Source organism: Oncorhynchus keta, chromosome 6, assembly GCF_023373465.1.
Source record: "Oncorhynchus keta strain PuntledgeMale-10-30-2019 chromosome 6, Oket_V2, whole genome shotgun sequence".
Classification (NCBI taxonomy): domain Eukaryota; kingdom Metazoa; phylum Chordata; class Actinopteri; order Salmoniformes; family Salmonidae; genus Oncorhynchus; species Oncorhynchus keta.
In genome coordinates this window covers 34684641-34702366 of record NC_068426.1, presented here as the reverse complement: position 1 = coordinate 34702366, position 17726 = coordinate 34684641, and the positions used below count along the sequence as shown (strand labels likewise).

The window sequence follows — 17726 nt, the reverse complement described above, 5'->3', positions numbered from 1 at the left end:
GAGGGATAAGAGAGAGGGAGAGAGAGAGATGGTCAGTCGTCCTCTGTGCAGCCCAGTAGCTCCATCCTCAGTGTGATTCGTCCGTACCAGGACCAGGGGATGAGGCGGATGAAACGACCATATATGGGCGGCTGGACGGAGTTCTTCCTGTGGGTGTCATTTTCAACGTTCCCCTGGAACACCTGTCACCCAAGACAACCACGGATACCGTCAGACACACTGCCAACAAGACAACCACAGATACAACTGGAACACCAATAACTGAACCATCACCGTCCCTCACTCTCTGTCTCCTTCTCTTTCTTTCTGTCCCTCTGTCATGTATGTCATGTATTTTCTGTGTCTCAATCAATCAACAAATCAATCAAACAGTCAATCAATATGATCATGTGTGTCGACCTTGTCCTTGTGTTGTGTTTCGTCCTGGTATGTCGTCCACCTCAGTCCATCGTTGCTGTAGGCTAGTTTGTAGGAGCGCACAAACTGGACACGGCCAAAGTCCTTAGCTCCCTGAGTCACTACACCCGTTACCTTAGTAGGAACCAACAGGTCTACCTGAGAGAGGGAGAGGGAAAGTGGAGAAGAAGTAGAGAGGGAGAGAGGGGAAGTAGAGGGAGAGAGGGAGAATGATTTAATTATCCATTCATTAAAATGCATACTCCATTCTATTTTTGTCTTTCTCCTACTCCTCCCCCTCCCTCTCCCCTACCCCTCCCCTCCATACCTGTATCCACTGGTTTTTGTCATTGGTGGCTGCGGTCCATGCGTTGACCTTGGCCTGGTTGTCCAATCTGGCTCTGTTCGGGGTCCAGGCCAGCAGACCCATGCCCAGGGTCCGGTACACAGAGGACGAGGTCAGCTGGGAGTCCTGCACCTGACCCCCCTTTAGACCCAGAGGCTCTGAACAGCCTGGGAAACCAGAAACAGAAACACATAAACATCCCAATATACAGTACCAGTCAAAAGTTTGGACACACCTACTCATTCAAGGGTTTTTCTTTATTTTTTACTATTTTCTACATTGTAGAATAATAGTGAAGACATCAAAACTATGAAATAACAGATATGGAATCATGTGGTAACCAGTGCTGGTGACACTGTCCGTGATTTATTTAGAATTCAAGGCACATTTAACCAGCATGGCTACCACAGCATTTTGCAGCGATACGCCATCCAGTCTGGCTTGCGCTTAGTGAGACTATCATTTGTTTTTCAACAGGACAATGACCCAACACTGTGTAAGGGCTATTTGACCAAGAAGGAGAGTGATGGAGTGTGGCATCAGAGGACCTGGCCTCCACAATCACCCAACCTCAACCCAATTGAGATGGTTTGAAATGAGTTGGACCGCAGAGTAAAGGAAAAGCAGCCAACAAGTGCTCAGCATATGTGGGAACTCCGTCAAGACTGTTGGAAAAGCATTCTTCATGAAGCTGGTTGAGAGAATACCAAGAGTGTGCAAAGCTGTCATCAAGGAAAAGGGTGGCTACTTCAATGAATCTAAAATGTAAAATATAATTTGATTTGTTTAAAACCTGTTAGAGATGATTTTCGCAGCTTTTTGTTAAAAATCACGCAACATTTCAAAGTCCTGCTACTCATGCCAGGAATATAGTATATGCATATGATAAGTATGTGTGTATAGAAAACACTCTGAAGTCTCTAAAACTGGTTAAATCGTGTCTGTGGCTATAACAGAACGTGATTAGGAGTAAAAATCCCTGTTAAAACTGTTTACCAAAAACACAAAAAATATATTCATCCGCCATTCAATGTATTGTCTAAGGCGAAAGAAAATAAATGAGGATGCCCTGTAAACGCCTACATCTTCCACACGATGTCGCTAGTACTGGCATTTCAAGTCTCCTTTATCCTTGGTTAGATGACGTATTGGCCCTTCCTGTTTTAGGCTCACCACAGGATGTTGTGAAATTGAAAACATGGACGATGATTTCAAGACTTGCTGCTATCGAATACAGATCGCCCCGTGATCATTTTTATAGATTATTAACGTTTATTAATACCTAAAGTTGGTTTAGAAAAGTAGTTTGAAGTGATTTGTAAAAGTTTATAGGCAACTTTTGTAATTTTAAAAAGTGACGTTGCGTCTTGTAAAATGGAATATTCCTGGATCAGACCGGTCTAAGGAAAACGACATTTTGGCTATACAATGACGGATTTAAATCGGGAAAAAGACCCAATTGTGATGTTTATGGGATATATAGGACTGCCAAGAAAGAAGCTTGTCAAAAGTAATGAATGTTTTATATTTTATTTCTGCGTTTTGGGTAGCGCCGGCTACCGCAAAATCTGTTGTTTTGTTGACGGTCTGGTATTCTGGGGGGTGCATGCTATCAGATAATAGCTTCTCATGCTTTCGCCGAAAAGCATTTTACAAATCTGACTTGGTGGCTAGATTCACAACGAGTGTAGCTTTAATTCAGTACCTTGCATGTGTGTTTTAATGAAAGTTTGAGTTTTATCAAAAACTATAGGTGGCGCTCTAAACTTTCCGCTGATTTGGTTTCGCCACAGGAACACTCCTCCATAAGAAGTTAACACTTTTTTGGTTACTACATGATTCCATTTGTGTTATTTCATAGTATTCAACAATGTAGAAAATAGTTTTTTTTTTTTTTATTAAAAAAAATAGAATGAGTAGGTGTGTCCAAACTTTTGACTGGTACTGTGTGTCAAAACATTGTCACAAAATATTTATTTTATAACCATGTATGACTGCTTTTGACACATTTGACATGCATCATGAAGCTTTACAACATTGTAATGAAGTCATTATGAGCAGGGTGCCAAATCAAGTTTATAAAGCAATCATGTCTACAGATGATGACGTCACTGACCTGTGAGCTCGCAGCCCATCAGCTCCATGCGCAGCATACAATGGCCCCAGCAGACCTGAGGGTAAACCCGTATGTACTGTGCTTCAATTGGTGAAGAGAAGGTGTTGGCCATGAGAGAACTGCTGTCTGAGTTACCGTGGAATATCTAGAGGAAAACATCATGTTTTATCAGTCAAAAACATCGGGCTGATTTAGGCGCACCTGCACAAATGTATTTTCACTCACTCACTCACTCACTCACTCACCACTCACTCACCACTCACTCACTCACTCACTCACACGCACACGCACACGCACACGCACACACACCATGTCCTGTGTGTCTCCTCTGGTTTTCACCATGCTCCAGGTCCTAGCGTCGTCGCTGTGGGCGATCTTATAGGACTTCACATACTCTGAGCTGCCCAGCCGCCGAGCACCCTGGGTAATCAGCCCCGTCACACGCATCTGCTGCCGCAGGTTCACCTGGACACAGACATAAGGGGGTCAGAAACAACTAGAGTTTGGCCATGGTGGAGTAAACACTGGCTACATCTATCTAGCGGACAGCCGGAGTGTGTGCTACCTGTATCCAGGGCCAGTGGTCGCTGAGTGCAGGGCTCCAGGCATTAACCATGCCCCTGCGGTGGAGCTGGGCCAGGTCAGGGCTCCAGTGCTGCAAACCAAACATGCCCCGCTGAGCAGAGGAGGAGGACAGCTGCCCCTTGGTGATGATACCACCCTCCATGCCCAGAGGACCTGAACACTCTACAGAGTAGAGGGACAGCAGGTACACAGACACACAAGGAAGAAAGAGGAGAGACAGAGAGAGAGAGAGAGAGAGAGAGAGAGAGAGAGAGAGAGAGAGATAATGATTAATACAATTAGTACATCCATCACAATATAATTGTAATAATATATGCCATTTAGCAGACGCTTTTATCCAAAGCGACTTACAGTCATGTGTGCATACATTCTACGTATGGGTGGTCCCGGGGATCGAACCCACTACCCTGGCGTTACAAGTGCCATGCTCTACCAACTGAGCTACAGAAGGACCATCACAAGCCAAAGCCACAGTAAATGTCCTTCCTTCCTTCCTTCGCTTTCTTTCTTTCTTTCTTCATTCCTTCCTCAAACATCAGCAGGTACCGAAGACACAGTGTTCCTTGTTTCTCCTCTGAGGGACAGCCTCAGCTCTGCTCTGGATTGTCCCCCATGTTGGCCCAGATGAATTTCATGTTCCAGGTCAGTTTCATCATTGATTTCAGTCTCTGACATGCAGTCTCTTAACCTCTCTCCTGGTAAAACTGAGTCATTGCATCTGTGTGCCAGTCCATTTTTAAATGTATTTTGATTCTGCTAGCCAGTTCATCCTTTCTCCCTCATTACATCCACTTATCAGTCCATCATCCTCCCTCTCACTGGCTGAGACTTCAGCTTCAAAATGCCATACAAAAACATCCTCATCCTCGCAACTCTCCTCTCTTTTCTCACAGCTCCTGTGTGAGTATGTGTGGAAAGAACTGGTTCTGGAGGAGGAGTGTGTGAGGTAGGGGAGAAGGGCATAGGTCTGTGAGTGTGTGTCCGTGGTCCCTGTGTAGGATTGGGGACGAGGGGGTCCGTATCTGGCATTCTCCACCCCCAAAGCAGACTCAGGCTGGCTCTAATTGAGAACAGAGAGACTCTGGTACCACGACGCAACACCATCGCTAATGATTAACTACTCATGGTGTGATTGTGATAACATACAGGAACTCAAGTCCTTTTGTTCACCCGACCTAGAATACCTTATAATCGAATGCCGACCGTATTACCTCCCAAGAGAATATTCTTCGGTTATAGTCACAGCCGTGTATATTCCCCCTCAAGCCGATACCACGACGGCCCTCAAAGAACTGCACCGGACTTTATGCAAACTGGAAACCATATATCCTGAAGCAGAATTTATTGTAGCTGTGGATTTTAACAAAGTAAATTTGAGGAAAAAGTTACTGATGTTCTATCAACACATTGACTGTAGTACTCGCGCTGCTAAAACACTCAACCACTGCTACTCCAAATTCCGGGATGCCTACAAGGCCCTCCCCAGCCCTCCCTTTGGCAAATCTGATCACGACTCCATTTTTTTCCTCCCTTCCTATAGACCAAAACTCAAATAGGAAGTACCCGTGCTAAGGACTATTCAATGCTGGTCTGACCAATTGGAATCCACGCTTCAAGATTGTTTTGATCACGTGGACTGGGATATGTTCCAGGTAGCCTCCGAAAACAACATAGACAAATACACTGATACTGTGTGTATAGGAAGTGTATGGGAGATATTGTACCCACTGTGACTATTTAAACCTACCCTATCGGGAAACCGTGGATTAACTGTGACAAGGTGGCAAGGAAATATGGCCGAATACAAACAGTGTAGTTATTCTCTCCGTAAGGCAATCAAAGAGGCAAACCCTCAGTATAAAGACAAAGTGGAGTCGCAATTCAACGGCACAGACACAAGACTTATGTGGCAGGGTCTACAGACAATCATGGACTACAAAGGGAAAGCCAGCCACGTCGTGGACACCGGCATCTTGCTGCCGGACAAGCTAAACACCTTCTTCACCCGCTTTGAGGATAACACAGTCCCAATGATGCAGCCCGCTAACAAGGACTGTGGGCTCTCCTTCTACCTGGCCGACGTGAGTAAGACATTTAAGCGTGTTATCCCTCGCAAGGCTGCCGGCCCAGCCGTGTCCTCAGAGCATTCGCAGACCAGCTGGCTGGAGTGTTTACAGACATATTTAATCTCTCCCTATTCCAGTCTGTTGTCCCCACATACATCAAGATGTCCCCCATTGGTCCTGTACCCAAGAAAGCAAAGGTAACTGAACTTAATGACTATGGCCCCGTAGCACTCACATCATTCATCATGAAGTGCTTTGAGAGACTAGTCAAGGATCATATCACCTCTACCTTACCTGACACCCTAGACCCACTTCAATTTGCTTATCGCCCCAATATATCCACAGAAGATGCAATCGCCATCACACTGCACACTGCCCTATCCCATCTGGACAAGAGGAATACCTAGGTAAGAATGCTGTCTATTGACTATAGCTCAGCATTCAACACCATAGTACCCTCCAAGCTCATCATTAAGCTCGAGGCCCTGGGTCTGAACCCCGCCCTGTGCAACTGGGTCCTGGACTTCCTGATGGGCCGCCCCCAGGTGGTGAAGGTAGGAAACAACATCTCCACGTCGCCGATCCTCAGCACTGGGGCCCCACAAGGATGCGTGCTCAGCCCCCTCTTGTACTCCCTGTTCAGCCATGACTGTGTGGCCATGCACGCCTCCAACTCAATCATCAAGTTTGCATACAACACAACAGTAGTAGGCCTGATTACCAAAAATGATGAGACAGCCTACAGGGAAGAGGTGAGGGCCCTGGGAGTGTGGTGCCAGGAAAATAACCTCTCGCCCAACGTCAACAAAACTAAGGAGCTAATCGTGGACTGCAGGAAACAGCAGAGGGAGCCCCCCTATCCACATCAATGAGACAGCAAGGGAGAAGATGGAAAGCTTCAAGTTCCTCAGCGTATACATCACTGACAAACTGAAATGGTCCACCCACACAGGCAGTGTGGTGAAGAAGGCGCAACAGCGCCTCTTTCAATTTCAATTGAGAGCATCCTGTCAGGCTGTATCACCACCTGGTACGGCAACTGCACCGCCCGCAATGGCATGGCTCTCCAGAGGGGGGTGCGGCCTGCCCAACACATCACCGGGGGCAAGCTACCCGCCCTCCAGGACACCTACAGCACCAGATGTCACAGGAAGGCAAAAATATCATCAAGGACAACAACCAACCGAGCTGTTCACCCTGCCATCATCCAAAAGGCGAGGTCAGTACAGGTGCATCAAAGCCGGGACCGAGAGACTGAAAAACAGCTTTTTATCTCAAGGCCACCAGACTGTTAAATAGCCATCACTAGCACATTCGAGGCTGCTGCCTCGATCATAGACTTGAAATCACTGGCCACTTTAATAATGGAACACTACCCACTTTAAAAATGTTTACATATTTCATTACTCATCTAATATGTATCGACTCTATTCCATCCTATCCTACTGTATCTTAGTCTATGCTGCTCTGAAATTGCTCATTAAAATATTTACATATTCTTAATTCCATTCCTTTACTTTAGATTGCGTGTATGGTTAGATATTACTGCACTGTTGGAACTAGAAACACAAGCATTTTGCTACACCCGCAATAACATCTGCCCTAACAAGTGTATGTGACAAATACAAAAAAAAAAATTTGAATTTGATTTGATTTTTAATGATGCTACACCAGGACAGCACAGAGTGCTTAAATAGCTTAAATAAATAGGTGACACACACACACACACACACAGAAGCGCACTAAAAGGGAAAACAGCAAGAGAGCATATGACATCAATTCCTACCTAATTCAATTGTGTGTTCATGTAAGCGTTGGACATCAAGACCTCTTAAAATATTTGTCCTCTGATGACTCGCAAGTAAACAGTTACACAAGTCCACACTCACTGTGCTGGCAGGTCCTGCCTGTGTATTCTCCAGGACACACACACGTGTAGTTGGCTTCCCGGTCTGTACACACACCTCCGTTCCTGCACGGCCCACTCTCACACTCATTCACATCTGGAACACAAACACAGACCAGGGAAGAACTGTTGCATACACTTATGGGACTATGAGGTTGCATACAGATATTTTAATGTAAAAATGGATGTTTCATACAGGAACAGGACTTTTGAAGACAGCTTGGAGTGACATTTGCTATGATAATTTCATTGCCCCCTGCCACAACCCCGAGAAGGGGGGGTCGGAAAACTTTACTGTTTTCAAATCTAATCTCCTTATTTCTATGTATTTTCGACATGGCTGTAGTTAGGCCTATAACCAAGGTGGGGAATAAAACATCTTACCACAGGCCAGATGTATTCCGGATGCTTCGAACATTAAATGAACACTCAAAATGACTTTGTTACTTTGAGATTTTGGGTGGATGAAATGAAAGTCTGCTAATATTTTTTCAGGTGGTTTGACACTTAATTCAGACAGTAATAAAACGAGATGGGGAGAGAAACAGTGGGAAGGTTGGAAGCAGGGATTCATCCCGGTACTCAGGTGAAAGTTGGATGCAACACATGGAGTGTGTCACCACTACACCAAGACTCTGCAAAGGAAATAGTAATATTAATATTTTATTTCACCTTTATTTAACCAGGGAGGCCAGTTGAGAACAAGTTCTCATTTACAACTGCGACCTGGCCAAGACAAAGCAAAGCAGTTTGACACAAACAACAACACAGAGTTACACATTCAATAAACAAACGTACAGTCGATAATACAATAAAAAAAAGTCTATATACAGTGTGTGCAAATGAGGTAAGATAAGGGAGGTTAAGGCAATAAATAGGCCGTAGTGGGGAAGTAATTAAACACTGGAGTGATAGATGTGCAGAAGATGAATGTGCAAGTAGAGATACTGGGGTGTAAAGGAGAAAAAAATAACAATATCGGGATGAGGTAGTTGGATGGGCTATTTAAAGATAGGCTATGTATAGGTGCAATGATGCAATTTGTTCCAGTCATTGGCAGCAGAGAACTGGTAGGAAAGCCGGCCAAAGGAGGAATTAGCTTTGGGGGTGACCAGTGAAATATACCTGCGGGAGCGCGTGCTATGGGTGGGTGCTGCTATGGTGACCAGTGACCTGAGATAAGGCGGGGCTTTTACCTAGCAAAGACTTATAGATGACCTGGAGCCAGTGGGTTTGGCGACGAATATGTAGCAAGGGCCAGCCAACGAGAGCATACAGGTTGCAGTGGGTTTGGGTAGTATATGGGGCTTGGTGACAAAATGAATGGCACTGTGATAGACTGCATCCAATTTGCTGAGTAGAGTGTTGGAGGCTATTTTGTAAATGACATCGCCGAAGTCAAGGATTGGTAGGATAGTCAGTTTTACAAGGTTATGTTTAGCAGCATGAGTGAATGATGCTTTGTTGCGAAATAGGAAGCCAATTCTAGATTATATTTTGGATTGGAGATGCTTAATGTGAGTCTGGAAGGAGAGTTTATAGTCTAACCAGACACATAGGTATTTGTAGTTGTCCACATCCTCTAAGTGCAGGGAGGTGCGGGCAGCGATCGGTTGAAGAGCGTGCATTTAGTTTTACTTGCATTTATGAGCAGTTGGAGGCCAACGGAAGGAGAGTTGTATGGCATTGAAGCTTGACTGGAGGTTAGTTAACACATTTTCCAAAGAAGGGCCAGAAGTATACAGAATGGTGTTGTCTGCATAGAGGTGGATCAGAGAATCACCCGCAACAAGATCGACATCATTGATGTACACAGAGAAAAGAGTCGGCCCAAGAATTGAACCCTGTGGCACCCCTATAGAGACTGCCAGAGGTCCGGACAACAGGCCCTACGATTTGACACACTGAACTCTATCAGAGAAGCAGTTGGTGAACCAGGCGAGGCAGTCGTTTGAGAAACCAAGGCTGTTGAGTCTGCCGATAAGAATGTGGTGTTTGACAGAGTCGAAAGCATTGGCCAGGTCGATGAATACAGCTGCACAGTATTGTCTTTTATCGATGGCGGTTATGATATCGTTTAGGACCTTGAGTGTGGCTGAGGTGCACTGAGGTGTGGTGGGATTCGAAATGGCCGATTGATCTGTTCGTTAACTTGGCTTTCGAAGACCTTAGAAAGGCAGGGTAGGATAAATATAGGTCTGTAACAGTTTGGGTCGAGAGTGTCTCCCCCTTTGAAGAGGGGGATGACCGCGGCAGCTTTCCAATCTTTGGGGATCTCAGACGATATGAAAGAGAGGTTGTACAGGCTAGTAATAGGCGTTGCAACATTTGCGGGGGATAATTTTAGAAAGAGAGGTTCCAGATTGTCTAGCCCAGCTGATTTGTAGGGGTCCAGATTTTGCAACTCTTTCAGAACATCAGCTATCTGGATTTGGGTGAAGGAGAAATGGGGAGGCTTGGGCGAGTTGCTGTGGGATGTGCAAGGCTGTTGACCGGGTAGGGGTAGCCAGGTGGAAAGCATGGCCAGCCGTAGAAAAATGCTTATTGAAATTCTCAATTATAGTGGATTTATCGGTGGTGACAGTGTTTCCTAGCCTCAGAGCAGTGGGCAGCTGGGAGGAGGTGCTCTTATTCTCCATGGACTTTACAGTGGTACAGAACTTTTTGGAGTTTGTGATACAGGATGCAAATTTCTGTTAGAAAAAGCTAGCCTTTGCTTTCCTAACTCCCCTGAAAAGTTGCATTTCACGGGGGCTATTCAATGCTAATGCAGTACGCCACATGATGTTTTTGTGCTGGTTAAGGGCAGTCAGGTCTGGAGTGAACCAAGGGCTATATTTGTTCTTGGTTCTACATTTTTTGAATCGGGCATGCTTATTTAAGATGGTGAAGAAAGCACTATTAAAGAATAACCAAGCATCCTCTACTGATGGAATGAGGCCAATATCCTTCCAGGATACTTGGGCCAGGTCGATTAGAAAGGCCTGCTCGCTGAAGTGTTTTAGGGAGCGTTTGACAGTGATGAGGGGTGGTTCTTTGACAGCAGACCCATAACGGACGCAGGTAATGAGGCAGTGATCGCTGAGATCTTGGTTGAAGACAGCAGAGGTGTATTTAGAGGGCAGCTTGGTCAGGATGATATCTATGAGGGTGCCCGTGTTTATGGATTTTGGGGTTGTACCTGGTACTGTAGGTCCATTGATAATTGGTGTGAGATTGAGGGCATCTAGCTTAGATTGTAGGACGGCTGGGGTGTTAATAAGCATGTCCCAGTTTAGGTTGATGGTACTGGGTAACCAAATCATCGATTGCAGTCTCCTTGTCCATAGATTGTTTTCAAGGTAGGACACAAACATTTTGTAATTTGGGTGAACTCTTTAAAATAGTGCTGGAAGAAAATTGCGCTTGACCTCCAGGAGGGTTGGCCTCCCCCCGATCTATGTTTCCCAAGTTCTGGGTGTTTGAAAATGTTCTTATTATAACAATTAATTTCTCAAAACCTTCAGGAAAAATCGAATGAATATCTCAATATCCAGGTGGTTTATGCCTACCAGTGAAGACCCTTGCAATCATCTGACTCTACATAGACAAAATATGATGCGTTTGTAAGTTGTGAATCCCCCTACTATCTTAGCCTAGCACGTGCACAATACTCAAATGTCAACAATTATATTTGAGGCCTGCAGCATTCAATATCCAGTTCTTATTTGCATGGCTTATTCAAAAGCGTGCATGAATGACTGCAAAAAAAACATAGCCTCATATTATGCATTTTCAAAAACACAAGTAGGCATATCGGATTTCAAATAAGTGATTCCACTGGCAAGACTGGGAAGAAGAGGAATGATAAAATACGTTTGGAGAATAACAGTGGTGTTCATGCTGACAGTTCTTCTTCTTATTGTTGTATTATTATTATTTGTACATTTATTGTCCTCCTCTACAATCAAACGTACACTTTTGAGTTCACAGTCTGTTATTTTCAGAGTTACAAATCAGGTTACCCTACCAAACTCCGCCGCTTAAACATACTTTAGGTCTGTATGCTGCCTTTTCATTGCCGCAGCCTAAACGCCAATCACCAAAGGAGAAGACTAAGGCAAGTACGGATTATTGACTTCAGTACGTGGTGTCAAAAGGTTGCATTCAGCAATAGGGACGGGAGTAACAGCAACCATTTTGTTTTTACAACATTGTATTAAAACAGCCCCTCCGTGCTGCTCTTTTTACAGTTTTATAAACTCAGCGGAGAACGAAAGTATTCAGACCCCTTGACTTAAAGGTCTTTTTGTTTTTTACTTCTATAAATTTGCACAATATTTCTAAAAACCTGTTTTCGCTTTGTCATTATGGGGTATTGTTTGTAGATTGTTGAAGAAAAGTTTTTATTTCATAAATTTTAGATTAAGGCTGTAACGTTACAAAATGAGGAAAAAGTCAAGGGGTCTGAATACTTTCCGAATGCACCGTAAGAGGTGTGGAGTGAGCATGAGAAAAAGGTCTAATGCAAGTGTCATGCAGGTCAGCCATTTTGCAGGTCAGCCATTTTGCAGGTCAGCCATTTTGCAGGTCAGCCATTTTGCAGGTCAGCCATTTTGCAGGTCAGCCATTTTGCAGGTCAGCCATTTTGGTCAAAAGGTTGGTCAACAGTGATGTGATAAGATATTGTGTAAAAAATATATATTTTAAGAATTTGTCCGCACTGTATGTTTGTCTGCTTGCTAGCCAGGCAATTTTAGAGGAATGATTACAGAAATTTGTCAAATTAACTGCCAATATGCCAACATTCCATTCAAACAATGCAATTAATCCACAGCCATACATTTTCTGAAATCAGTTGATGATAGGATTTAGACAAGTTGTAAATGCAACAAGTACTGATATTGTAACATATAATTGCACTCACAGCTTTCCAAGAAAACAAAAATTGAGACATTTAAGGTCTGTTTAAATATATTTTAGAGGCTATTTATAGAGACAATTTGTATAAAACTTATATAAACTGTATTTATAATGATATGACTATATTTTAGGTTAACAATAATTATATTACACAATTTGTGATATATCATATGCCTTACTTTTATTTTCCTGCATAAGTAAAATCAGGATTATGCCTCTACTGCCATTCATTCCAATTTGAATGGTTTGGATTTCTCCCTGACCAATATGGCTGCCATTTTAACCACATTCTGGAACTTTGAGGGTTCATGACATAACCACTCTAGTAATTTCATAGGATCTCTATGGGTATGACTCGCTATAATTTAGTACAGAAGGCTTCCGTGGGTGATTTAATCAATTCTGAGAGGGAAATTCCTCGAAATGTGGAACATTTATCACATGTACAATTATATGATCCTAACTTGGCGCTTGGGACTAATCTTATCAGTTGACCTAGTTTTACACTGTCTGTTTGACTCTGTCACCAAGAACAACACCTAGTATTTATATACAAGACCCCCTGGAGAACTACAAGAGTATGTGACCTCACCGTGCACACATATAGAGTAGATATCATTGTTGGTATTGCCCACATAAAAAAAGCTATAGTATACTATAGTATAGTATTCCCTGTAGTGTTTTTCAGACTTTACTGTAGTATTCACATTAGAAAACTGTAGTATTAACAGTTAACTATAGTATAAATACTGTAACAAAAGAAAACTGTAGTATATAGTGCCTTAACTTTAGCTAGCGAGCTAACAAACTAGAAACGAACCAAAACATTATTTAGAAAGTTAATTTTTAGTCGCCTGGTTTGCTAAATTGACATATACTGAATTTATTTTTAAACAGATGGGTTTATTGGTGTTAAAATACACCAGTTATGCTATTGTGGAGCACCAGTCTGCTGATGTCATGCAGCCTGTCGATTTTGTGTTCATAACGACAATGACAAGTTTGATGTCGGACGACAATAGAATGTTCAGGATGTCACTGCGACAACTGTATACAGACATGTCGATAGACATGGTATAAACCAGACTTTAGTCTTGAAACCTTTGGTTGTTTATTACACTACTCACTCTGTTTAGCACATGGCCTCACATGTGACTCCTTAAAAGATATGGGTGGGGCTAAGGCTTAAGAGGGTGTGAATAATGCTGAATGGGTGTAGACAAAGAAAACCTCTCCAGTAGGTGTACCAAAACATTCAAGGGCCATTTTCTCCAAAGTGGGGTTATGAACTTTCAAAGCAGAATTACTTTCCCATTGTTCCTCAACTGTAGTGTATGATATACCATTTTCTAGGTCTCTACTTTTATCCAATGTAAAAAACACAATTGAAATTTTTGCTACACGAGACCGAATCGAAACGATTGGTCACCTATAGTAATAAATGTAGTGTTTTTGCAGATTGTAGTGTACTTTAGTATTTAATGTAGTGTTTTTGCAGACGGTAGATGGCTGTAGTATTCACTTGTGTTTTTTTCAGACATAACTCAAATATTTACTTTAGTGTTTTTGTTTCATTATCTTTGGCATTTCCTCCTTGTGAAAACCTACTGGACAAATACTAAAAGAGAACATTTTCCATAACCTGTACAGTAGGTAGGTAGGAAGGACAGACCAGAGTCTGACCAGAGAGTTCATTGTTTCTGCTCATTTCTATAGCCTGTACAGTAGGAAGGAAGGACAGACCAGGGTCTGACCAGAGAGTTCATTGTTTCTGCTCATTTCTATAGCCTGTAGGGAACACAATATGGTCTATACTTGGCATGTAGGTTTCTCACTTATGGGTAGCACAAATTGGGATATGGGGGAGGGGAATGGGCAAGGCATGTGCAAATTAAATACTGTTAAAAAAAGTGTAGTGTTTTTCCGGGACTGTAGTGTTTTTGCAGACATTACAATAGTATTTACTAAAGTGGATAATACTGTAGTATTAACAGTAGTATTCATCAGTATACTACAACATTCTATAATAAGCACTACCTATGATTGAGGGGTATTACAGTGTTTAGTATAGTATTCTACAGTACACGACAGTTTACTACAGAATTCTATAGTAAGTACTGCAGAATTCTATAGTAAACTGTAGTATTTGTTCATGTGGGTGGTACTACATTGTTGAGTGTGTGTGTGTGTGCGTGCGTGCGTGCGTGTGTGCGTGTTCACCACGTGTAAGCCGTCATAACTCATCACACCCATGAAAGCGTGAGTATGTGTGTATGACTTCATCAGCATAACTCCCACTGAGTGACCTCATTAAGAATGGTCGGATTAAGCCACTCCCTCCAGCCGGGAGGCCTGAAACCCTCTCAGTCGTTAGACTAGCTGTCCCCCCGGGTTAGTGTGTGTGTGTGCCTGTGTGTGTGTGTATGTGCGTATGTGTCTTACTGTGTTGGCAGTGGGCTCCAGAGTAGCCAGGGGAGCAGTGACAGTGGTACCCCAGGAAGGCATCACCTCGTTGGGCATTAGTGGTCTCACACACACCCCCATGGTGGCATGGGTTGGGCTGGCACGGACCTGGACACAAAAACCTATTGGGATCAATTGGTTTTCTACACTAAACACAAGTAAGAGACAACATAGAGTGTTGGGCCAGTAACCGAAAGGTCGCTGGTTCGAACACACGAGACGAGAAGGTAAAAACAAACAAAAACATGCCGATGTGCCCTTGAGCAAGGCACTCAACCCTAATTTGCTCCAGGAGCGCAAACTACTACTATGGCTGACCCTGTAAAACAACACATTTCACTGCACCTATCTGATGTATATGACAATACAACATATTTATTTATATTCACTGTCTGTCCCAAGATAAGCACAGAGATATAGGTCAGAGTAGTTATTTTAACCTGCTAATATTACCCTGCTAGCCTTATGGGAGGCTCACCATCAGGTTAGCAGGCTACGCTCACACAACCATGGACATGTACGTGTGTGTGTATGTGTGTGTGTATGTGTGTGATTAGCTATGACAGGCAGATCACAAAATAATGCCTGCCCTCATTATGGTGTTACTACAGCAGCTAGTATGAACTAATGAGGGATTATCTAAAACACACACACACACACACACACACACACACACACACACACACACACACACACACACACACACACACACACACACACACACACACACACACACACAAACACAAACACAAACACAAACAAGCATATAATGGACCTCAGAGAAGAGAGTGGCGTCTTGATTAAGATCACAGGCAATAGAACAGATTGTGGGTCATTGTACTGTTGGATGAAGGAACCAGTGGTCACTGTCAGTAGCTGTGTTGCATTAATAAAGAGCTTAGTGATGTCTGTGCACTTCACAGGATCAAACTGGCCATCAATCATAAACAGAGTGAATTGATTACACCTATCCAATCATTTGAGATCTGCGAGGGGACACGGGGGCTGTTTGGGATCAGGCTTCTCTTACCTGCTGTAATCAGCTCCTCCCAGTCTGGCGTGGCTGTAGAAAGAAAGAGATCAATTTGTTGTGGTGATAATGTGTTCCCTAAGCATGCGCTGACACAGTTGATTACTTGAATTATTGATCCCAAAGTCCTCCTGTGCTTACATAAGAGTAGCGCCTCCTCTGACTGTGGGGTGAAACAGTCTGCATCACCCTCACATGACACAGGTTCACATTCATCCCCTGAGAGAGAGAGACAGAGAGAGAGAGAGAGAGAGAGAGAGAGAGAGAGAGAGAGAGAGAGAGAGAGAGAGAGAGAGGAGAGAGAGAGAGAGAGAGAGAGAGAGAGAGAGAGAGAGAGAGAGAGAGAGAGAGAAGAGAGAGAAGAGAGAGAAGAGAGAGAAGAGAGAAGAGAGAGAAGAGAGAAGAGAGAGAAGAGAGAGAAGAGAGAGAAGAGAGAGAAGAGAGAGAAAGAGAGGAGAGAGAGAGAGAGAGAGAGAGTAGCTGTCAGATCTTCTTAGCAACACCCCAATGAGAGAGACACAGAGCCCCAAGGGGACAGGCATCACAAACTGTATTTACATATCAGACACACACACACACACACATCTTCATACAGAATTTCCACTTGAAATTCTCTGAACAACTAAGTTCAGATATGGCTTTGATAGGCCAAGTTACATCACATCAACAAACAAAAAACAACAACAACAACAACACGAGCGTATTAAGATACACGCAGTTATTTATTCTAGAGAATATCCTCCGCGAGTTCCCTCAAAGTATCAACGGCATCCGCGGCCGCACCTCACTCCTTAATAAGAAAACTACGCACTAACATTCACCCCTTCATTTAAGAGGGATGACGACACCGTTGTTTGTTTACATTCGCCAGTATCCCCATGCACTCACCGTTCACCTGTCGAGGCACAGCCGCACCGAGGCACAGCACCGCGAGGGACAATAGCAGGTGCATCTCCGAGTTTACTGCTTTCCCCCGCGGTCAAAACCAAAACAAAGGGCAGAAAACTTATCTTCTTTCTCTCGTATCCTCTCCTCCGCCTTCGCTGCAGAGGCCGCTGTGATGATAATGATGATGATGCTGATGATGTTGGCGACTCCTCCTCGCACGCTGTCTGTCAATCAGTTTACCCGGAGATGCGAGTTTTGTTGCGCAGATAAATAGGCAGACAGACGAAAAGCAAAGGGATCCTGAGGTTGAGCGCTACCACCTCTTCTCTGGTTCGCTTCACCGCAGTGACGCTGCGCAGTATCTCACCTCGGCTGCTTGACCGCCACAATCAGTAGCTATAATTGACTAACCTGAAGTTGTAGTTTAGCCATCACAATAATCTCCCGATGATTGAAAATGGATGTATAACCTCATTATAATAACCAATGTTAACAAAATAGGCCACATAAATAATTAGCACTCGTTTCCCAGGATAAAGCTCGTATTCAGTACACTCTTCAGGAAAAAAAAGGGTTCCCGAAAGAGTTCATTCGGCAAAGACGACCATTTTTGGTTCCAAGTTAGAATCCTTTGAATTCACATAACGAGGCACTCGTGAAAAGTGGAGTTCTCTCAAAGGGTTCTACCTGGAACCCGAAAGGGTCCAACCTGCAACCAAAAATGGTTATATAAAAGTGTTCCCCTGTTGGGGCAGCCAAATAACCATTTAATATCGATAGCAAAAACATTTCGAATAGTGTAGGCTAGCCTATGTGAAAACACAGAGCTGCCTGCATGCATATTTTTTGATGACATCATACCAATAAGGCCAGAATGGTCCCATGAAGTGGAGATAAGATGTTTTGCCCATCGGGGACCAAATGGAGGAAGTTCAGCTGGGTTGTATGTGTATCGTACGTGTGTGATGGAGAGTGTCTGGATAACTGTTTTCCTGTCCCAGAACGCTAAGTGTACGGACACGACACAG

At 43.6% G+C, this 17726-nt stretch overlaps 1 protein-coding gene and 1 non-coding gene across 3 annotated transcripts; both read right to left on the bottom strand.

Moving 5' to 3' along the window:
- Positions 1-29: 29 nt before the first annotated feature.
- On the bottom strand, positions 30-17210 carry edil3b (EGF-like repeats and discoidin I-like domains 3b). 2 transcript variants are annotated; one of them, XM_052521361.1, is made up of 11 exons: positions 16699-17106; positions 15952-16029; positions 15811-15843; positions 14760-14888; positions 7399-7512; positions 3424-3605; positions 3168-3323; positions 2859-3003; positions 725-909; positions 400-555; positions 30-182 (listed from the first exon to the last, which is right to left on the bottom strand). In XM_052521361.1, exons 1-11 carry the CDS (start codon positions 16760-16762, stop codon positions 33-35), a joined length of 1392 nt encoding a protein of 463 aa, XP_052377321.1. In that variant the 5' UTR covers positions 16763-17106; the 3' UTR covers positions 30-32. The 2 variants fall into 2 exon arrangements, with proteins under 2 accessions (XP_052377321.1, XP_052377322.1); XM_052521362.1 differs by lacking the exon at positions 7399-7512 and having other exon boundaries at positions 16699-17210.
- On the bottom strand, positions 13897-13951 carry LOC118371067 (U7 small nuclear RNA). Its single transcript, XR_004822916.1, has one exon. It is a non-coding gene; the product is annotated as a U7 small nuclear RNA (small nuclear RNA).
- Positions 17211-17726: the final 516 nt, after the last annotated feature.